Source organism: Mesoplodon densirostris, chromosome 4 (assembly GCF_025265405.1).
Source record: "Mesoplodon densirostris isolate mMesDen1 chromosome 4, mMesDen1 primary haplotype, whole genome shotgun sequence".
NCBI classification, from domain to species: Eukaryota; Metazoa; Chordata; class Mammalia; order Artiodactyla; family Ziphiidae; genus Mesoplodon; species Mesoplodon densirostris.
Window position 1 is genome coordinate 65,066,530 of NC_082664.1, and position 22,076 is coordinate 65,088,605.

The window sequence follows — 22,076 nt, forward strand, 5'->3', positions numbered from 1 at the left end:
AAAGGGTCAGTCCACTAAGAAGACTTAACAATCCTAAATGTGTGTGCAGCAAACAACAGAACTGCAAAATATGTGAAGCAAAGCTGATAGAACTGAAAGAAGAAATAGACAAATTCACAATTATAAATGGAGATTTCACCCCTCTCTCAACAACTGAGAGAAGTAGACAGAAAATTAGCAAGTATATAGAAGGACTCAACACCACCACCAACCAACAGGATCTAATTGCCATTTATAGAACACTCCACCCACCAATACCATAATACATATTATTTTCAAGTGCCCATGGAACATACACCAAGAGAGGCCATATATGGGCCATTAAAATAAACTTCAGCAAGTTTAAAAGCATTGAAATCATACAGTGTTTTCTCCATATACAGTAGGATCAAACTTGAAATCATGAACAGAAAGATAATGGCAAAAATCTCCAAATGCCATATAATTCCACTTATATAACATTCTTGGAATGACAGTTTTAGTAAAGAACAGGTTAGTGATTGCCAGGGGTTAAAAAGGAGGGTAGGGAAGGACGGAAGTGAGTGTTGCTCATGTAACAGGGCAACACGGAATCCTTGTGGTAATGAAAATGTTGTCTCTGAATCATGTCAATATCAGTATCCTGGTTATAATATGATTTTGCATTGGGGAATCTGGGTAAAGGGTACATAGGATCTCATTATTTCTTAAAACTTTGTGTAAATCTATAATTACCTCCAGATAAAATGTTTAATTAAAAAATAGAGATCTGCAAGTGTTACAGAATTATTTATAGCAAAGGAGCACTAAACTGAGACTTTCTCCTTTACATAATCAGAGAATCGACCTGAAAGTAAATAACTTTCTCACTAAAACAAAACAGAACAAAGATGTACACTAAGATACCATTTTTTTTTTTTTTTGCGGTATGCGGGCCTCTCACTGTTGTGGCCTCCCCCGTTGCGGAGCACAGGCTCCGGACGCGCAGGCTCCGGACGCGCAGGCTCAGCGGCCATGGCTCACGGGCCCAGCCGCTCCGCGGCATATGGGATCCTCCCAGACCGGGGCACGAACCCGCATCCCCTGCATCGGCAGGCGGACTCTCAACCACTTGCGCCACCAGGGAGGCCCAAGATACCATTTTTTAACCTAACAGATTAGCAAAGGTCATAAAGTTTGATAATATATTTGAGAGCATATGAGGGGAACAGGCACTCTCATGCACTGTTGGTACCATCTATGGAGAGCAATTTGGTAGTCAGTTTCAAAATTAGATGTGCACATGCCCTTTGACTACATTTCTACTTTTGAATCTGTCGTACAGATCTACTTTCACAAATGCAGCATGACATGTGTTCAGTGTTATTCATTGTAGCATTGACTGTAATAGCAAAAGATTGGGAACGCCTAAATATCCGTCAAGTAGAGCGCCAGTTAAATTATTGTACATCAAGAAAAGGGACTTATGTGAAGCCATGAAAAAAATAATGAGAAGGCTCTTTACTTACTAATAAGGAGTATTTTTCAAGGTATTTTAAATGCAAAAAATCAAGGTGCAGAACATTTTGTATCCGTGTTGTGTGTGCACATGTGTACATACATACATGTGTATATGTGCATACATTCCTTTAAAAATTTAATTGTATATAGAGAACACTTTTGGAAGCATACTTAAATTGCTTTCTTGGAGTGGAACTGAGTAGCTAGAGATGAGAGATATGGAAGGAAAAATTTTGCTGTATCTTTTGAACTTTTAATTGTATGAATGTATTACTGAGTTAAAAATAAATTTAACTCTGGAAGCTTCGAGAAGGCGGTGGGCGCTTACCTTTAGTCCCGGGCCAGCCGGAATCCGCGTCCATCTGTCCTTCCAGAGCTCACGCAGACCCGTCCAAGCTTGCCATGCCGGAGAACGTAGCCCCCCGGAGCGGGCCGCCCGCCGGAGCTGCCGGCGGCCGCGGGAAGAGCGCCTATCAGGACCGCAATAAGCCGGCCCAGATCCGCTTCAGCAACATCTCCGCGGCCAAAGCCGTTGCTGATGCTATTAGAACAAGCCTTGGACCGAAAGGAATGGATAAAATGATTCAAGATGGAAAAGGTGATGTGACCATTACAAATGATGGTGCCACCATTCTGAAACAAATGCAGGTGTTACATCCAGCAGCCAGAATGCTGGTGGAGCTGTCTAAGGCTCAGGATATAGAAGCGGGAGATGGCACGACATCAGTGGTCATTATTGCTGGCTCTCTCTTAGATTCCTGTACCAAGCTTCTTCAGAAAGGGATTCATCCCACCATCATTTCTGAGTCATTCCAGAAGGCTTTGGAAAAGGGTATTGAAATCTTGACTGACATGTCTCGACCTGTGGAACTGAGTGACAGAGAAACTTTGTTAAATAGTGCAGCCACTTCACTGAACTCAAAGGTTGTCTCTCAATATTCAAGTCTCCTTTCTCCAATGACTGTAAATGCAGTGATGAAAGTGATTGATTGACCCAGCCACAGCTACTAGTGTAGATCTTAGAGATGTTAAAATAGTTAAGAAACTTGGTGGGACAATTGATGACTGTGAGTTGGTGGAAGGTCTGGTTCTTACTCAAAAGGTGGCAAATTCTGGTATAACCAGGGTTGAAAAGGCCAAGATTGGGCTTATTCAGTTCTGCTTATCTGCTCCCAAAACAGATATGGACAATCAAATAGTAGTTTCTGACTACGTCCAGATGGACCGAGTGCTTCGAGAGGAGAGAGCCTATATTCTAAATTTAGTGAAGCAAATTAAGAAAACAGGATGTAATGTTCTTCTCATACAGAAGTCTATTCTAAGAGATGCTCTTAGTGATCTTGCGTTACATTTCCTGAACAAAATGAAGATTATGGTGGTTAAGGATATTGAAAGAGAAGACATTGAATTCATTTGTAAGACTATTGGAACCAAACCAGTTGCTCATGTTGACCAGTTCACTGCTGACATGCTGGGATCGGCTGAGTTAGCTGAGGAGGTCAGCTTAAATGGTTCTGGCAAACTGATCAAGATTACAGGCTGTGCAAGCCCTGGAAAAACAGTTACAATCGTTGTTCGTGGTTCTAACAAACTGGTGATGGAAGAAGCTGAGCGTTCCATTCATGATGCCTTATGTGTTATTCGCTGTTTAGTGAAGAAGAGGGCTCTTATTGCAGGAGGTGGTGCTCCAGAAATAGAGTTGGCCCTGCGGTTAACTGAATACTCACGAACATTGAGTGGTATGGAATCCTACTGCGTTCGTGCTTTTGCAGATGCTATGGAGGTCATTCCATCTACACTAGCTGAAAATGCTGGCCTGAATCCCATTTCTACAGTAACAGAACTAAGAAACAGGCATGCCCAAGGAGAAAAAACTACAGGCATTAATGTCCGAAAGGGTGGTATTTCCAACATACTGGAGGAACTGGTTGTCCAGCCTCTGTTGGTTTCAGTCAGTGCACTGACTCTAGCAACTGAAACTGTCCGGAGCATTCTGAAAAATGATGATGTGGTAAACAGTCGGTAACATGGATAACACTGGCTGACTGGCACCATCATGGCCACTATTAGTGCAGTTGGAGTGGAAGAGCACCTTGGCATTCCTTGTTGTTTGGAAGATTGTTTCCTTTATGAATCTGTGGGCCTGGTCTTCCAGCTGGCATTTGCTTCAAATTGTATTGACACAGTTTGACGAAAACATTAAAAATATGGTTTCAAAGGGCAAAAATAAATAAATAAATAAATAAATTTAAAATATTATAAATGATTGAGGAAATCTTGTAGTAATGGCATAAAAACTAACTTGTTATTCATACATTCAGCCATTAGTAACTGATATGGATAGTTGAGATGTGTTCAGTTCACACGGTGCAGAAATTTGTTTTTATAGGTTTCCACTTTTTCACATATTTATATTTTGTTTTTTACAAGCAGGTACATAACTGGTTTCTCTGAATGGAGAGATACAAGCAGTGTTTAAATTTTGTTTTTTCTTTACAATATTTCTTTGATTTTCTACAATGAACACAAGTTGCTGGCTTCTTTGCATCACACAAGTCCAGGGGATATCGTCAAGTGCAACAGCACTGATAGTAAATATATCATATTTATAATCAGGAAAAAAGGAGATTTAAAAGACTGCACAGATTAATTTGTAGTTTTTTTAATGCATTTGAAGTGTAGTTAAGTTCTGGGCTATGATAGGTACTATTAATTAGGAAGCCAATTTCAATGAGTAAATATGACACAATTAATCATTTTATCAAAGTGACATTACTGTTTTAACTTATCCCCAAATCATTTCCAGTCTTGATTTTTGCCACTTGGTTTTTACTCTCTGCCCTCGGCATCCCACACAGCTGTTACCATTTAGCACCTGGTAGCCTAACAAGAGATGCGTAGTGCACAGCGATTGATTTCTTTGCTAATTAGTTCCTACTAATTAGGGACCCTCAAATACTTAAGAAAATCTACCAGTGTGACTTGAAAAGCTCTAACTAATAATTCTGGGTCAAGCCATAGTTGATAACATGCAGAAGACTTCATTCCTCATGTTTTTGCAAAGTGAGAAATTTGAGTTTTCTTCTATAGTGAGGTTTTTAGTTTTGTTTAGTTAATTAATATTATGTGTCTTTTCATTGCTTCTAGGTAAATCTTACAAACCATTGCGGTTTCATGGGAGGACTACAAAGAAATAAAAGCACTGGATTGACCACACCATATTTTGCTACCTCTACAGTTGAAGTAATATTTCACGTATCAACAAGAATGCCTTCTGATTCTGATGACTCTTTGACCAAAAAAGTAAGTGCTAAGAAAAAAAGTGCTCAGAGTTAAAATCTTAGTAATACATAAAATATGTAAGCAAGTCATCTAACTGATCAAGAACTATTTCTGAGTACTCCATTCTTCACCCAGTAGTGTCTTCAGAAACAGTATTGTTGCAGAGTAAACTCTGTTTTCCTTAATGATATGATTGAAAGTTATAGTCTTAACAAAGCATTTGCCTTCAAGAAAATGGGCATCAGACAAATTGAAAAACTTCTGTATATGTTCAGATTGGTGAAATTATAATTCAAGACCCCACACACAGAGAGATATAACGTTTATATTGATTGACGGAGAGGAAAAAAATTAAAATGTAAATTATTACAAATCACTTAAAATATAACGTGCTCTCTCATAAATTTTAACTAAAGCTAATATAGCAGGTAAAATAAGCATTAATTCATTAAAATAGATTTTACTGCCTTAGAATATTTATGGGAGATATAGTGGAATGGTTTTGATGGTCCATGTCTTTTAAAACCTACACCACCATTTTGCTGTAGCCGGCACCAGCATTCAAAAATCACTCTAGTGACACAGACATACCTCAGAATAAAGTTGTGTGTGTTCAATCCATGTTTAATTTTTTTAGGGAAAAACATTTTTTTAAAGTGAAACCTTGTCGAACATTTCTTTATCTTCTCTTCTTCTTCCTACTCCTCAATTTATTCAAAACTACAACTGAATGTAACCAACTCAATATCAAGATCATTTTACTTGGTACTCTATTATGTTGCCTGATATCGAAAATCTTCACACTTCATTAATAGCCTATGAAAACAGTGTTATCCTTATACTCTTTTGAAAAGGAACTTCAGAATTCCTCTCAAATATTTTATAAGATTGATTCAGTACCCTTGATGCCTTTTGTTTACACTTTAGAATACTGTTGGAAATTGCCTACTAAATGAGTAATGGTTAGAACAACTAATATATGGACGCTGATTAGATTGGAATGTGTATAAAGGTGGAGGTAATTGATGTGTAGGAAAGTAAGTATATTTAGTAACAGATTTGCTATGGAATATCTTGACATGTAGTTTTTAGAAGTACAGAATGAGACATGAATACTGACAAGAAAATGGTGAAGAGCTGGAGTAAAACTTCGTTAGAACTTCAATTAAGCACTTTCTTCCATCACCTCATTTTAAATTTGTATGAAAATAAGCCATACTCAAATTAGAGGCAATTACGAGTATCGTGCAAAAAGATAAATTATTTTAAACATTAGGACTTGGCAGTGATCCTCATTTTCATGGCTCCATGGATACAAGTTTTTAACCCCGGAGCAAAAGAAAACCCTCTTTTCCTTTTCAAAAGAGTCTAAAATTAATAGTATTTTCAATTGCAAACATAAGAGCAGAACAAAGTATATCATTTTTTGTTGAAATTTTTTTTAAAGAAACTTACATCAGGATATTTTTACTTCAGTATATTAAACCTGATGGTTAAAAGGTACTTGAAATTTTATTCCTGCAGCCTTTGTAGAAATATCTCAAATAAGTAAGATTTCTTATTTCCTTCACAACAGTCACAAAGGTTTGTCCTTAATTATTTAAGAAGAGTCTGAAATGGATGTTTAACAATCCATTATCATAGCAAAATTAATTTTGGAGATAACACCATTTAAGAATTGTTAAATGGTTGAGTTCTAATTAAAATTATACCCTTAAATGGTGAAATGTTTAAGTACTGGATTTATTAGGGAATGTTGAGGGATTAAACCTTGAACACTAATAGTTTATTTCATCTATAAGTATAGAAATTTTTTATTGTGTAAAAATATATTTAAAACAAAATTTATCATTTTAACCATTTTTAAATGTACAGTTCTTTGGTGCAAAGTACATTTACAGTGTTGTACAACCATCACAAGTATCCATTTCCAGAACTTTTTCATTTTCACTTGGTTCAAAATATTTTTTATTTTCTCATGAGAATTCTTTGACCCATGTGGTACTTAGAACCGTGTTGTTCAATTTCCAATTATTTTGGGCTTTACCAGCTATCTTTTTGTTATTGATTTCTAGTTTAATTCCATCATGGTCTGAGAGCAGACATCATATGATTTCTATTTTTTTTAATTTGTTAAGGTGTGTTTTATGACCCAGATGTAGTCTATCTGGTGAATGTTCCATGTGAGTCTGGGAAGAATGTGTGATCTGCTATTGTTAAATGAAATAGTCTATGAATGTCAATTATATTCACTTGATTGATGGAGCTGTTGAGTTCAACCTTACCAATTTTCTGCCTGCTTGGATCTCTCCTTTTCTGAGAGGGGTATTAAAGCCTCCAAGTATAATAGTGGATTCTTTTATTTTCCTTGCAGTTCTATCAGTTTTTGCCTCACGTATTTTGGCACTCTGTTGTTACGCATATACACCTTAAGGATTGGTTATGTCTTCTTGGAATACTGACCTCTTAATCATTTGATTATGCCACTCTTTATCCCTGATAACTTTCCTTGCTCTGAAGTATACTCTTTCTAAAATTAGTATAGCTACTCCCGCTTTCTTACTAGTGGTATCATGATATATCTTTCTCCATCCCTTTACTTTTAATCTATATGTATCTTTATATTTAAAGTTGGTTTCTTATAAAGTTGGTTTCAAGCCTCACACAGTTGGGGCTTGTTTTTTTTGATCCGCTCTGACAATCTCTGTGTATTTGGACCATTGACATTTAAAGTGATCATTAATATAATTGGATTATTTTACATTTTTTTCTGCCATTTGTGGTTATAATTGAGCACTTTACGATTCCGTTTTCTCTCCTTTCTTAGCATATCATTTATATTTTTTTCTTTTTAAATTTTTTTCCAGTTCTTGCCCTAGAGTTTGTACTATACATTTACAACTAATCTAAGTCCACTTTCAAATAATACTATACTGGTTCACTGCAAGTACCTTATAATAGCACAATATGCCTAATTCTTCCCTCCTAGCCCTTGTGTCATTGCTATTATTTATTTCACTTATACATAACCATGTGTATACATAAGCATACATTATCAAATACATTGTTGCCATTTATAATCTTGAACAAACTGTTATGTGTTAGATTAATTAAGAATAAGAAAAATAAAGTTTTATTTTGCCTTCAATTATTGATTCTCTGATGCTCTTCCTTTCTATATGTAGATCTGAATTTCTTTCCTATATTGTTTTCCTTCCCTCTGAAAGGCATTTCTTGTAAGGCCAGTCTACTGGCAGCAAATTCCCTCAATTTTTGTTTGTCTGAGAATGTCTTTATTCTTCTTTACTTTTGAAGGATAATTTCACAGGGTACCGAATTCTAAATTAGTAGAGTTTTCTCTCAGCACTTAAATATTTCACTCCACTCTCTTCTTGCTTGCATAATTTCTGAGAAGTCAGATGTAATCCTTATCTTTGCTCCTCCATAGGTAAAATGTTTTTCCCCCCTCTGGCTTTTCTCAAGATTTTTTCATCTTTGATTTTCTGAAGTTTGCATGTGATATGCCTGGATGTAGCTTGGGGGCCATTTATCCTGCTTAGTGTTCCCTGAGCTTCCTGGATCTGTTGTTAGGTGTCTAACATTAATTCGAATATTTCTCCTGTTTCTTTCTTTCTTCTCCTTTCTTCTCCTTCTGTACATAAATGTTACACTTTTTGTGGTTGTCCCACAGTTCTTGGATATTCTGTTACGGGTTTTTTTTTTCAGTCTTTTTTCTCTTTGGTTTTCAGTTTTAGAAGTTTCTATTATTATATCCTCAAGCTCAGAGATTCTTTCCTCAGACATGTCCAGTCTACTAATGATCCCATCAGAGGCTTTCTTCATTTCACTTACATATTTTTTATCTCTAGCATTTCTTTTTGATTCTTTCTGAGAATGTCCATCTCTCTGCTTACATTATCCATCTGTTCATCCATCCATACTTTGACTACTTTTTCCATTAGTTCCCTTAGCATGTTAATCATAGTTGTAATTCCAGCATCCCTGCCATATCTGACTCTGGTTCTGATGCGTTTTCATTCTCTCATTCTTCTTCTCTGGGTTGTTTCCACTTTTTAGCTGTTGTGAATAATGCTGCAATGAACATTGTCCTGCAGGTATTTGTTTGAATCCCTGTCTTCAGTTCTTTTAGGTATAGACCTATGAGTTGAATTGCTGGGTAATATGGAAATTATATGTTTAGCTTTCTAAAGGAACTGTCAAACTGTTTTCCACAGTGACTGTGCCATTTGACATTTCTCCCAGCAATGCACAAGAGTTCCAGTTTTTCCACATCCTTGCCAACACTTGTTATTAGCTATCCTAATAGGCACAAAGTATTATGCTTTGTGGTTTTGACTTGCATTTCCCTAATGACTAATGATGTGCATCTTTTCATGTGCTTATTGGCCATTTGTATATCTTCTTTGGAGAAATGTCTGTTCAGCTCTTTTACCCATTTTTTTAAATTAGGTTGTTTGTAATTTTCTTGTGTTGTTGGAGTTCTTTATATATTCTAGATGTTAATCTCTTATCAGATATATGACTAGCAAGTATTTTTCTCCCATTTTTGGGGTTGTCTTCTCTCTCTCTTGATAGTGTCCTTTGTGGCACAGAAGTTTTTATTTTGATGGAGCTCAATTTATCTATATTTTCTTTTGTTGCTTCTGCTTCTGGTATCAGTTCAAGAAACCATTGCTAAATCCAGTGTTGTGAATATTTTCCCGTATGTTTTCTTCTAAGAGTATTATAGTTTTAGCTTTTACATTTAGGTTTTGGATCCATTTTTAGTTATTCTTTGTGTATAGTATGAGATAAAAGTCTGACTTCATTCTTTTGCACGTGGCTATCCATTTGTCCCACCACCATTTGTTTAAAAGACTACACAATCCTTTATTGAATGATCTTGGCATCCTTGTCAAAAATCAATTGGCCATCTATGCAAAGCTTTATTTCTGGGCTCCCTGTTCTGTTCCATTGGTCTGAATGTCCTTTTGCTTTAATTAAATGCTTTAATTACTGTAGCTTTGTAGTAAGTTTTGAAATTAAGTAATGTGAGTTCTACAACTTCATTCTTCTTTTTCAAGATTGCTTTTACTATTCAGAGTCTCTTGAGATTCCATATGAATTTTAAGATGGGTTTTTCTATTTCTATGAAAAATCGTGTTGGGATTTTGATAGGATTGCATTGAATCTTTGGATCACTTTGAGTAGTTTTGTCATTTTAATAGTATTAAACCTTCCAATCCATGAACATGGGATATCTTTCGATTTATGTAGTCTTTCATTTCTTTCAGCAATAGTTTTCAACATATATGCCTTTCTCCTCCTTAGTTAAATTTATGCCTTAGAATTTTATTCTTTCTGATGCAATTATAAATGGAATTGTTTTTATAATTTCCTTTTTGGATTGTTCATTGTTAAAAATGCAGCTGATTTCTGTGTGTTAATTTTGTATTGTGCAACTTTGCTGAATTCATATATTAGTTCTAACAGGTTTTGTTGTGGAATCAGGGTTTTCTGTATATAATCATGTTTTTTCAATGTCTCTGTGGAGAAACAAGAGCTTGCTTGGTCCACCATTTTGCTGACATAACACCCTAGAAGAAAATTTTGTGGTTTTTTCCCCCTTTAACCTAATTAATTCTAAATGTAAAATTATTTAGCAATTTAAAAAGTGGAATAGTACAAGTATTTTTTTCCAGTTATTTAGTTTTTTGGGTTTTCTTCAAATTATTAGAGAAACCCTGGTCCGGGAAGATCCCACATGCCGCGGAGCGGCTGGGCCCGTGAGCCATGGCCACTGAGCCTGCGCGTCCGGAGCCTGTGCTCTGCAACGGGAGAGGCCACAGCAGTGGGAGGCCCGTGTACCGCAAAAAAAAAAAAAAAAAATTATTAGAGAAAGACTGCAGGCAATTAATGGCATAGTATTCCAATTGTTTAGTATCGAGATGCCAGAAATAATGTAACTTTTAAAAATGCAAGCATGTGTTTATAATTTTTAAAAAATTTATAATGCAAGCATGCTATTATATTAGTTGTCAAAGTAACTATACCTGTTTTATTGAAGAAAATTACCCTGGCTAGATAGGCTTTTTTTTTACTTAAATAGAACAATTTAAAGGGCTTATTTGTTTGTTGTAGTGATAAAATTTCAAAACATAACTTCTTTCACATGTATAATACCTACCAGATAAAAACAAAACCTGTCAAAATTGTAAACAATATGTAATAAAGTGGTATCATTTTGGAACGTATAGTTCTCTTATATTCTCAAGTAGTAATTTAAGTAACTTTAAGTAAAATCTACTGTTATCAAGGTTGGGGATAAATTGAAGCAATATTTCACTTAATTCAGTAGAAAGGAAAAATTTACCCAGTCTCATAATTCAGTATAAATTATTCTAAACCTTCTTTTCATAGAAATAAAAAAAGTAACATTTATTTCTCTATATACTGAGTTTTCCCTTTCCCTATTCTCTGTGATTCTTGCCGTTACTGCTCTTCAGAGTCCTAGTATGTAAGATTTTTCTAAGTAACAGTCTTCTATTTTAGCTCTATTACAGTATCAATTTCTTTTCAATAAAAGGTTAAATCCTTAAACTTAAACATAGAAACCAGTTGCCTTATACCAGTTTTCCTTAATAAAAAAATCACTTTCTGTATTGGTATTTTTTCTCCTGAATTTAATAAATTCCACATTAGTGGTAATAAGTTAAGGCCTAGAACATGTGTCCTGTTACAAATGAACAATTGGATATCATTAGGTTGTCCCCCTTTGCTTTGTACATATATCTTTAGGTGTGTTAATCCATTCAGTAGACACATTAATGAGCACTGGTTGAAGTGTAATATTGAAGGAAGTAAGGCTTGTTGACCTCAGCGTGGAGTTTAATACCTCTAATTAAATTAGATGGTCAACAGTCAGTTTAAAGAAATAGCCTTGCCTCTGGCAAGGTAGAATTATGTATGACTCTGGTTCTTTGTTTTAAACTTGATAGGAGAAAATCATTTATATCTGTTTTATAGAAACTAATTTTAGTTTTCACTTTGTGTTTAAAATATCATGTGGTGATTTTGTAAATTATTTTTAAGCATTTTATCTTCTCAGAATGAGAGGTAAATATCTTTGAACCTCTTTAAGTGTTAGCATTTTATTTCTTGTGAAGAAAGGCTTTTTCAAGGATCAAAATGGTAGCGACAGAATTTTTATAACATAGACTATACTTTTTTTTAACAAATTAACCAAACTTTCAGTCTAACAAAGTAGTCTCTCTTAGAAATACTACGCCACCATATTAAAAATCCTGATATAACTCCAGTCCAAGCCATCTGTTCTATAAATTCTCTCTACCTGAGGAAGATTGACAGAAAATGGTTAAAAATAATTTCCACTTAACTGAGTTTATTCACCCCTAAAAATCAAAAGTGCTGCAAGCATTGGTATAAAGTGTTCACAGGAGCTTGTCTCATTTCCTCTGTCTCCTTGTTGTAGCCACTTGCTGATACTCTGCTTCATAGGTAGCTGAATCATCCTTTTAGGAGTTTGATGAAGATCAAGTTGAGATAATTATAACCTACTTTTAGTTGGACTCTCTAGCCTATCTTTCATTTCCTGGATCCCCCAAAAGAGGGGAAAGAAGCACTTTATTTAAGTCAATTCCCTCTGAAATATTGTTAGTGTACTGGACAGCAGTTCATTTTTTGTTTTGAAATTTGGTTACAATAGTTTCGCAGATAAATGAGCTCTGTTGAACTGCTCAGTCTGATTAGAACTTTAAATCCATTTTTCTTTATTTTATCTAGAAATACTTAAATATATACTTCACTTTGAAGTAAAATATACTTCACTTTCCAGAGAACTATATGCTAATATAGTCTGGAAAAGGAATTGGAAAACAAACTTAAGGAATAATAACAAAAATTTTTTCATTGTTTTAGTAGAAGTGTAGTTAATGTAATAGTTAATAAATGCTATGGAATTATACACATGGTTGTAGTCCTAAATCTAGCCACATTACATAAAATAATTATGTTTTAATATAATAGACTCTACCTTTAACCCCGATTTCTATAAATATACTCCTGATGACAAGAAATGAAGATAAAGAAACAAGGAAGTATAAATGGTTCAGAGCAGATTTATCTCAGCACTGTGAATGGTTTAATTTGGATGGTATAGCAGTGGCTTCTCATTGCATATAGAATAAAATTCTAATTCCTTACTATGGCCTTCAGTGCCCTACAGGATTTGGCCACTTGCCTGCCTACCTCCCTGATCTCATCTTCTGTCACTTTCCTTTTCACTTACCACAATCTGGCCTCACTGGCTGTCATTCTAACCTGCCATCATGTCAAGCTCATTCCCATCTCAGGGGCTGTGCACTTACCTTATTTTCCATTTGAAATGCTCTTTCGTCACATTATCAGGCTTTTTCATCCTCATTGTTCTATTCTCAGACTCACATGACAGTTCCTCAGAGAAACCTTTCCAGACCATCCTAGCTAAGGAAGCCCTCTCTATCCAGTAACACTATCACATTACCCTATTTTATATTTGTATAGCACGTATCACCATCAAAGTGGCATATTTAAATAAAGCCATAATTGCAGATAATTCTATTTTTATGCTGTGCACTATGTAATGATAGAAAACAATTTGCTAAGTAAGTACTGTGACATTATCTTTTTAATAGCATATTTATTGAGTGCCCACTCTGCTAAAGTATTGTGTACTAGATGCCGTGCCTATTGCTTCAAGAAGCTTTTCCCAAATACTAAGAATGAATGATCCAGACAGCAAGTGAATTGTGAAAATGTATGAGCGTATGTTTTTTCACATGATTGAGGAGTATATGATAGTTTATGTTTTGCTGCATGAGTGTCTGGAAGGTGAGGGGCAAAGAATGAGGGCTTGGGGCAGTGAGTATCAACTCAGTTTCAATTTCTACATGTATGCCACTATCTTGTGAAGTAACTGCCTAACCTAACTAACTTCTATGCATTCTTCAAGTGCCATTATAGATCAGTTATCTTTGTTATTTGCATTCAGAGAGGTATATTTAGAGCATTATCTCTACTGTTAATTATTCATTAATTGCTTAGTTTATTTTACTCTCCACTGGACTTAAAGCTATGTGAGAGAAGAAAATATGTCTGTTTTTCCTCACCGTTGTATCTTTAATAGCTAGTGCAGTGCATTTAGTCAGCTCTCAATATTTGCTGTTTGAAAGAGGTAGATAGGAAGGAGAGAGGGAAGGAGGAGAGAAGGCCTTTTAAGAACTCGTGAACTAGTCCAGCTGTGTAGGATGACTAGCATCTGATCTAGAGCAACAGTAGAGGAAATAGGAAGGAAAGTACAAAAACAGAACATAATACTATTGTTTTAATGAAGAGCTTATTAGAGATACTATAAGGAAATCAGAAATTGAAGACTTTCAGGTTTTGACTCTTGAGTAATTATAATTGAGTTATTAGGTGTTTTTAACAGAAATGAGGACATCAAGGGGGTAAGTTGATTTTGTAAAACAGATGATATAGTTATATTACATGAATTCTAGTCTCTAACTCCAAATGAATGATATTTCACTGAGGAAATCTAGAATTGACTCTGGAATCTCTACTGATAATTGTGGGAAATGAGAACACTGCCATAGATAGGCAAACATCTGATTTTCATAAAAGGACATGGAACAGGCCACCAACCACAAAAATTACTAACATTCATGAGCTCTATGTCAATGCCTGGCAAAATAGGATTATTAAACAGATGGTTTGTGAGCACTTAGGTAATGAAGTAGTGATCACTAGGAGCTACCCATGAGTTCACCATAACAAATCACATCAAAGTAACTTAATTTGTTTTAATAGGATTACTACATCAGGGAAGGCCATAGACAGTATAAAGCATTTAACTAAGTCATTTGTTGTGGACAAGTTGAAGAAATGCGGTCTTAATAATAGTTCAATAAGTATGTTCGTGACTGGTTCTGTAATTATATCTAGAAAAATTAATTATATAATGAGAGGCAGTAGAGGGAGGTGGTTAAAGTATGGTTTCTGAAACTAGCCTGCTTGGGTTTCAATCTTGGCTCTGCCGCTTATTAGTTACTTGACCTTGGGCAAGTTACAAAGCTTCAATTCCTCACCTGTAAAAATAAGGTCAATAATAATTATACTTATCTTGTAGCATTGTTTTGAAAATTAAATAAATTATCACAAAGCACTCAGAAATAGTAAGTATTTAATAAATGTTGGATATACGTTTAACCAGGAAGGACATCTGTAATGACTTACTGTATGGCTCTTACCCAAACCTGTCCCATTTGACATTTTTATCCAAAATCTAAATAAAGACACAAGAATTTGAATTTAAGGATAACCCAAATCTGGAAAAGGGAGAGCCAACATACTGAATTGAAGAATCATGCTAACAAAAGGCCTTGATAGGCTTTAAGATAATTGGAACCTGGTAAGTTAAAGTTTATTAAGAATACATAGAAATCCTCTCTAGTTCTAGTAGTCAGTTGTACCTGCTTAAAAGAACTTCGTAAGAAAAAGTCTTAAGGGTTTGAATTGACTACAGCTTCCATTTGAGCCAGTGTTATAAAAATGCAGAAAATAATTGAGTGAACAGAAGAAAGGAAGTAGTCCCACTGTGGGCTGGTTGTATTATAGAATATATTGATATTATATTCCATTTCAGATACCACAATTTAATAGAAACATCAATAAACTGAGGTAAAAATCCAGGATAATGAATAAGTTTGTAAAGTATAAAAAGAGGAACACTTTTAACCTAGAAAAGTTGACTTATATATTAGACCAATCTTCAAATATTTGAAAAGATAATATTTGAAATATAGATTACGTTTATTTGGTATTAGTCTTATTTTGGAAGAACTAGCTTCAGGAAGGCAGATTTTGGCTTACTGTAAAGTAGGGTCTAACGATTATAGCTCTTTTTAAATGAATGGGCTAATTTGTGAATCTGTAAGCTTCCTAACCCTAGAAATACTCAAGCAGGGAGGATTACTTGTCAGGGATATTGCACTGGGAGTTCCTGTATTGTGTGGGAAATTAGAGCTTTAGTGTCTCTTCCAGTGCTAATATTCTATAATGTACTGAGGACTTCAATTTTATATGTGTTGAATTTTATTTAACTATTTTATCTTCATAAATTGATAATGATAATCTGCAGCTTATGTTATATACCTTGAATTCCAAAATGACTTCAACAGCAGTCAAAGTGAATTTGGAAGAGTACTTTGGTTGCCAGTCATTTTAACAGACCTATCCCATGTACAGAATTCTTATACTCTGTTTCAGAAGTGATTCGCATCTGGGTACAAAAACATTCAGGTAGGAACTCCTTTGAGAGTTTTCAGAGTATGGAAAAACCCTACTGAGTATACATAAGACACAACCCTTTAAATCTGTAAAATATAAGGAATAGATAAAAAATTTAAAACATCAAATACTATATAAAGTATTTATGTCAAATAAATGTCACACACACTTCTGAAGTTTCTGTTAACCACTCAAAATTCATATTTTCAGTAGTCTTCAAAAATTCTAACATACATGGCAATGATTAGCAATTTCTCAATTTGTTTAATTATTTTATAGCAGGGTTTAAAGAGATAAAGATATAAAAACATGCCTCAACATAAGAGCATAAAATAATTGCTTTTTTAGCATTTGGATAAAAATGATAAGGATGTTCTTGAAGCTTTTTCCTTAAAATGATTGACCATGTTTTAAATGACTTTGTTTATATGCATAGTTCTATGCCACAAATATCTGCATTACAACATCCTGGAAAAAATATACTATTCTTTTCTGTTAAACTTCCATAAGAGTCTTTTAATACTCTGTGGTAGATATTTGAAGACAAGCTTTCATTATAAAATAAAACTACAGTTGCCCTTTTCTCTCATTTCTTTAGATAAGTGGGCACTAGAAATTATAGATAGGTTTGGCAAGAGTTCAAGGGTTAATGTAGCAGATAAATAAAAGGAATTTTCTGTAAATTGAGACCTGCATTATTTCAGTTGTCTTGTCTTTCCTAACCTAACTCATTTAATTTTAAAAAGTAAATACTTAAATTCTTCCTGACAGTGTGCTCAGCTTTTACTATCGTTTATTACTTCAATTATACTTGATATCACTTAGAACAATCTGCCATTTGGAAATCTCAGTATAGCCTGGAGCTTAGTATTAGATCTGGCTGCTGTTGTAACATGTACAGCATATGACATTAATGTATCAAAATTAGATTGGATCATCCCTCCTGGTTAAATTTATTTCACATTTCTTTTGTATTCAGTTAACATAAACCTATTAGGGAAGCTGACACATGGGGATGGCTGTATAGGAAGGATATTTTTAAAGTATTTTGATTAAAAAATGAAATTATAGAGCCATGGCTTTTCTGAGTTGTATAATCTTTTTTGGTTTTTAAAAATGTCACAAAGCCCAAGTCTTGCATTTATGTCATTCAGGGTGTGTGTGTGTGTTGTAACTAATGGTAATTAAAACTTAAAATAAACATTGTTTTGATGTTTGAGGTCTATCATCATCTATTTAGAGCAATAAGCACATTTATGGTTTCCAAAAAGAATTATTTAATCCACTTAGACCTAAAAAAAGTCATCCTTAAAAGAAAATAAAAATCTTTATATTTCTAAAATAATAGATTCTGGTCTATAGACTTAGCTGGGCACTGTCTTTAGAGTAATAGCTGCCACTATCTTATAATCTGTCAAAGAAGAGAGGGCATTTCTTACTTAGGAATATAAAATTTAAAGTTCAGGGATTTACCTCGTGTTTTCAAATACTTAATGACATTCATAGTGCCTAGGATTTTCTAGATAGATTGGTGTTGGGGACTTTCAAGAACCATTAGAACACTGGTTCTTGGCTTTTTTTGTAATACATAGTCCTATATGATAGACTTTCTTCTCAGAAAAATACACAAATAAAATTTGCAAAAATTCATAGATCCCTTGAACCCAGATTAAGAACTCCAGGGTTAAAGGGTGACAGAAGAAAACCTTTCATTAATTGGAAGGTTAATTCCTTTGTTTAAATGACACATTTAATTATTTTCCTGCCTTGTGGTCATTAAGTCAAAATAAATCCAGTACTTCAAAAACAGAAATTGCCTGTATGTTAACCCCTACTAAGAATATTGATGACACTTATCCTAATTTTCTCTCCCACACTTTTCTGCCTACAATATGTCAAGTTATCTGAAAGTAATAGAAAAGCCCATGTGAGATATGCACCAAAAATGGGCTCAAATGTTTGCAGTGGCAGAATCAATAAATGTACTAAAATAACCAAATTGTATTGGTATATTAAAATACATGTTTAAACAATAATCTACGTGAAGAAAACTCAATACTTATGGACATTAAGTTAATTTTTCTAATAACAATAGAAATCTAACTTTTGTATACTTTGCTTTTTATAATTTTAATCATCATAATGTTAACTCTCTAAATGCCAAAAACACCTTCGTAAGCACTATAAATATTTAAATAAAATCTTGAGAGAGTCTAACAAATCTCACAAAGTCTACTTGAAAGAATTTCGTAGGCAAAGTTTCATAGTCAGAGAAGAGCAGGAAATAAATTTGTTAAAGCAAATATAATCGACTTTCTCTTACTCAGTAGATATTTATGTTTTACTTCTTTTCCTTCTCTTTCTGTTGCCTCCTTTAGACCCTTTCACTGCTCATTAACACTTCCAGAGAGTGGTCAGAAAAAAAGAATAGTCTTAAATCCGTCACTTTTTAAAACACTCTTTTAAACAATTTTAAAAAGGTTTGGTAGTGGAAAATTGGTTCAGTTGCTGGTTAAGAAGAGTGTTTGGTCTGTATGCGAATCTTTTTTATCTAATTTCTCTGTTTGCCATTGACTATATAGACAGTTGAAAATTATCTGGTCTTCTGCAGTGTCTCCTAATGTCTTTTGAGTGCTTTTGTTTTGCATGTTATGAAAAATGATCGAATGAAGTTTTAAAAATATTTTTTAAACTTCTTTACCCTTTAATCTTTTTATAGTATGCTGTCAGTAGCTGTATGACTGTATTCACAGGGCTTTTCTCGAGCACTATGAACTGTTTTCTTGGTTTTCCAGTTGAGACATTTAGGAAATGATGAAGTACACATCGTTTGGTCAGAGCATACTAGAGACTACAGGAGAGGAATTATTCCTACCGAATTTGGTGATGTCCTTATTGTAATATACCCAATGAAAAATCACATGTTCAGTATCCAGATAATGAAAAAACCAGAGGTAAGAACTCCTTATATTACATTTTAATAATATATTTTGAGTTCTATATGGGTTTGTGAGTTTCTTGCCCTCTTTCAGAAGAATTAGACTAGGCATCAAAATGTGGAATTGGAGGGGGAGATGAGACACAGACTCTGGTAGCTATGTGAATTGTCTAAGTCTAGTTCAGAAGGCGCTAAAATAGGAAAAATAGAAAGAAACTGTATTCGATTGGAAGAAGGCTAAGTAGTGCCAGAGTGGAAGTTCCCATTTACTGTTGTTTTTATACACCCCACAAGCTAAGAATGTTTGTTACATTTTTAATGGGTTTTTCTCTTTTAAAAAATCGAAGGAGAATATACAACAGAGACAATATGTGGCCACAAAGCCTAAAATATTTACTGTATTATTCACAGTTCATGTCTTTGCCTTCAGCTGCCATTTGTACCAGCCAATATTCAAACAGAATACTTTTGAAACTGTCAGTCATCTGATAAAAATGACAGATTTTTTCTAATAAACCATATAATAAAATAAAAAATAGTGTTTCAGATTCTGTAGTAAAATAATAATAAAAGTGTTTTAGGTTTGGTAGTAAAGCTGGCATCACATGAAAATAATAAAAAACTAGCTTGCTGCCTGTAAGAATGTGTGTCCTCCCTGTGTTTACTCAATGGGGGAAAAGTAAATTATTTCCAAGTGTTGGATTTTTGTATACAATTGCGGCTACAAAAATTTGAAAATTGGCAGGTAGTATAAATTATTTAGTCAGTTATATGAAGCATATAATTCTTTTGAATGGAAACCCTGTAGACCACTGGCATTTTTTGTTTGTTTATTGCTCCAGTATGAATGACCCATCATGGAAAAGAACTGAATTTGAATAGCATTTCTACTGAAGGAAGAACTAAACAGGAAGCAGAAAGACTTTGTATGCAAACTGTTTCTTATTTACAACCTTTCTCCAGTTCGAGTATAAAATTATGTTCTAATTTCTCAATCAGGTTCCCTTCTTTGGTCCACTTTTTGATGGTGCTATTGTGAATGGAAAGGTCCTACCCATTATGGTTCGAGCAACCGCTATAAATGCAAGCCGTGCTCTGAAATCGTTGATTCCATTATATCAAAACTTGTATCCTTTTTAACAGTATGGTTTCTACTCTAGTCTACTTTCCAAGGTAACTACTTCTTATGTGTTGTTAAGACCTTTGAGTTTTTGTTTATTGATATATAGAGGATGGAGTTCCTCCCCAGTGTTTAAGCAGTTATGATATTTGAATGATGTATTTTCTTTTATATGCTTTTAATCAGTACTTGTCTTTTGGTTAATTAATTAGAGCCCCATTATGTACTAGGCGTTCTGCTAATCTGGATATGCAGAGATAACCATAACAGTCATTTCAAAGTACTCAATCTAGTTGAGGAAATATATTGTTTTCAGTATCTGTGCTGTAATAGTTATGCACAGGATGTTCTGGAATTACTATAACAATACTTCAGATACCTCTCAGTCAGCTGTAAGGAGTGGTTCTATCAGGAAACACTTCTGAGAAATGTAAAGATTGAACCAATCTTGAAGGATGAATGAATTAATCAGATAGGTGAGATTAAGAAGAGCATTCCAAGCAGAGGAATGACATAAACGGAGACATGGAAGTATGAGAGGCCATGGAGTGTTTAAGAACATGGCTTCTGGAGCCCGATTACCTGGACTCAAATGCTAATCGCCACTTCATTAGCTATGCAGCCTTGGGCAAGTTATTTAACCTCTCTGAGCCTCAATTTCCTTATCCATAAAATGAGAATGATAATAATATCTAGCCTGTAGTATTATGAGAACTGAATGAGTCAGTATGTGTAAAATTCTTAGAACACTGCCTGGGGCGAAATATGCACACAGTTTTAAAATTTAAATTGTTTTCTGATATTCCTTTCTAAAATGGATTTATGTTTCCATATACTTTTTCTAAATTATTCAAAACACTTCAATTATTTTTCTTTTACATAATAAACTGTAGATGTTAAGCTTTACAGGGAAGACTTTTTAAAATATCCTGTGTCCTATTCCATATGAAATGGATTTATCATAAGTCTACCACATACGTTTTCTTCTTTTAATGAAAATTGACTTAAGCAATCTGATTTCTATGTAATTTCTCATGTATTCTGATACTGTGGAATGGAATTATAGGTGGATCATGGCATGTTACATTGCTTAAGCTTAATGTCATTTACATAGCATTTCTTATTTGTAGCGGTTACATCTTCACTTACTTTGAGTTGAAAACTCTGATTTGACGTGGTCATTGTCATGAAATGTAAGGATTCAGTTTATTATATCCTGAATATCTCTAGAAAGGTAGCTAATCTTATAAGGAATATACAGATTATTATCTGTAAACTAATGTTGTCCGCATTGTCAACTCTACTGAGATTGACTTCTTTCTGACCTGTGCCTCTTTACAGTTCCCCTGATCTTGGTGTTCATCCTGAGGTTAGTGTTCTCCATCATTTCATTTAAGACACAGTTGAAAGAATGCCTTAAATCTTTTGGGAAAGTGATGAGAGCGAGATTAGATTGTAATACAAAACTCTATTTGCCTCTTGTGTCAGGAGGAACTCAATTTATTGAACTAACACAAACTATTTCTGGCCTGATATACAAACAACATGTAAAATGCACACCTTACCAAGTAGTTCAAGTATACCAATTAAAAGTGAGGATGTAGCTTAATTTCTTGTACCTGCGCCTAAATTCATACTCTTAAGGACTAGTTCAGATTTGCACGTTACACTAGAGGTATAATAGCTGGATTTGCAGTTAGAAACATTGATTTTTTTTTAACATCTTTATTGGAGTATAATTGCTTTACAATGGTGTGTTAGTTTCTGCTTTATAACAAAGTGAATCAGTTATACATATGTTCCCATATCTCTTCCCTCTTGCGTCTCCCTCCCTCCCACCCTCCCTATCCCACCCCTCTAGGTGGTCACAAAGCACCGAGCTGATCTCCCTGTGCTATGCGGCTGCTTCCC

The 22,076-nt window shown here is 34.4% G+C and overlaps 1 protein-coding gene and 1 pseudogene across 5 annotated transcripts in view; both read left to right on the top strand.

The window, feature by feature from the left end:
* The window catches only part of RALGAPA1 (Ral GTPase activating protein catalytic subunit alpha 1), a 234,698-nt gene that overhangs the window by 187,800 nt on the left and 24,822 nt on the right, over positions 1 to 22,076 (top strand). For all 5 annotated transcript variants that reach the window (XM_060096301.1, XM_060096304.1, XM_060096302.1 and 2 more), the window contains 3 exons: positions 4,627 to 4,782; positions 18,903 to 19,061; positions 20,045 to 20,172. In XM_060096301.1, the coding sequence (XP_059952284.1) occupies positions 4,627 to 4,782; positions 18,903 to 19,061; positions 20,045 to 20,172 (443 nt within the window). The remainder of the gene's footprint in view (positions 1 to 4,626; positions 4,783 to 18,902; positions 19,062 to 20,044; positions 20,173 to 22,076) is intronic.
* On the top strand, positions 1,780 to 3,697 carry LOC132489256 (T-complex protein 1 subunit delta-like; annotated as a pseudogene).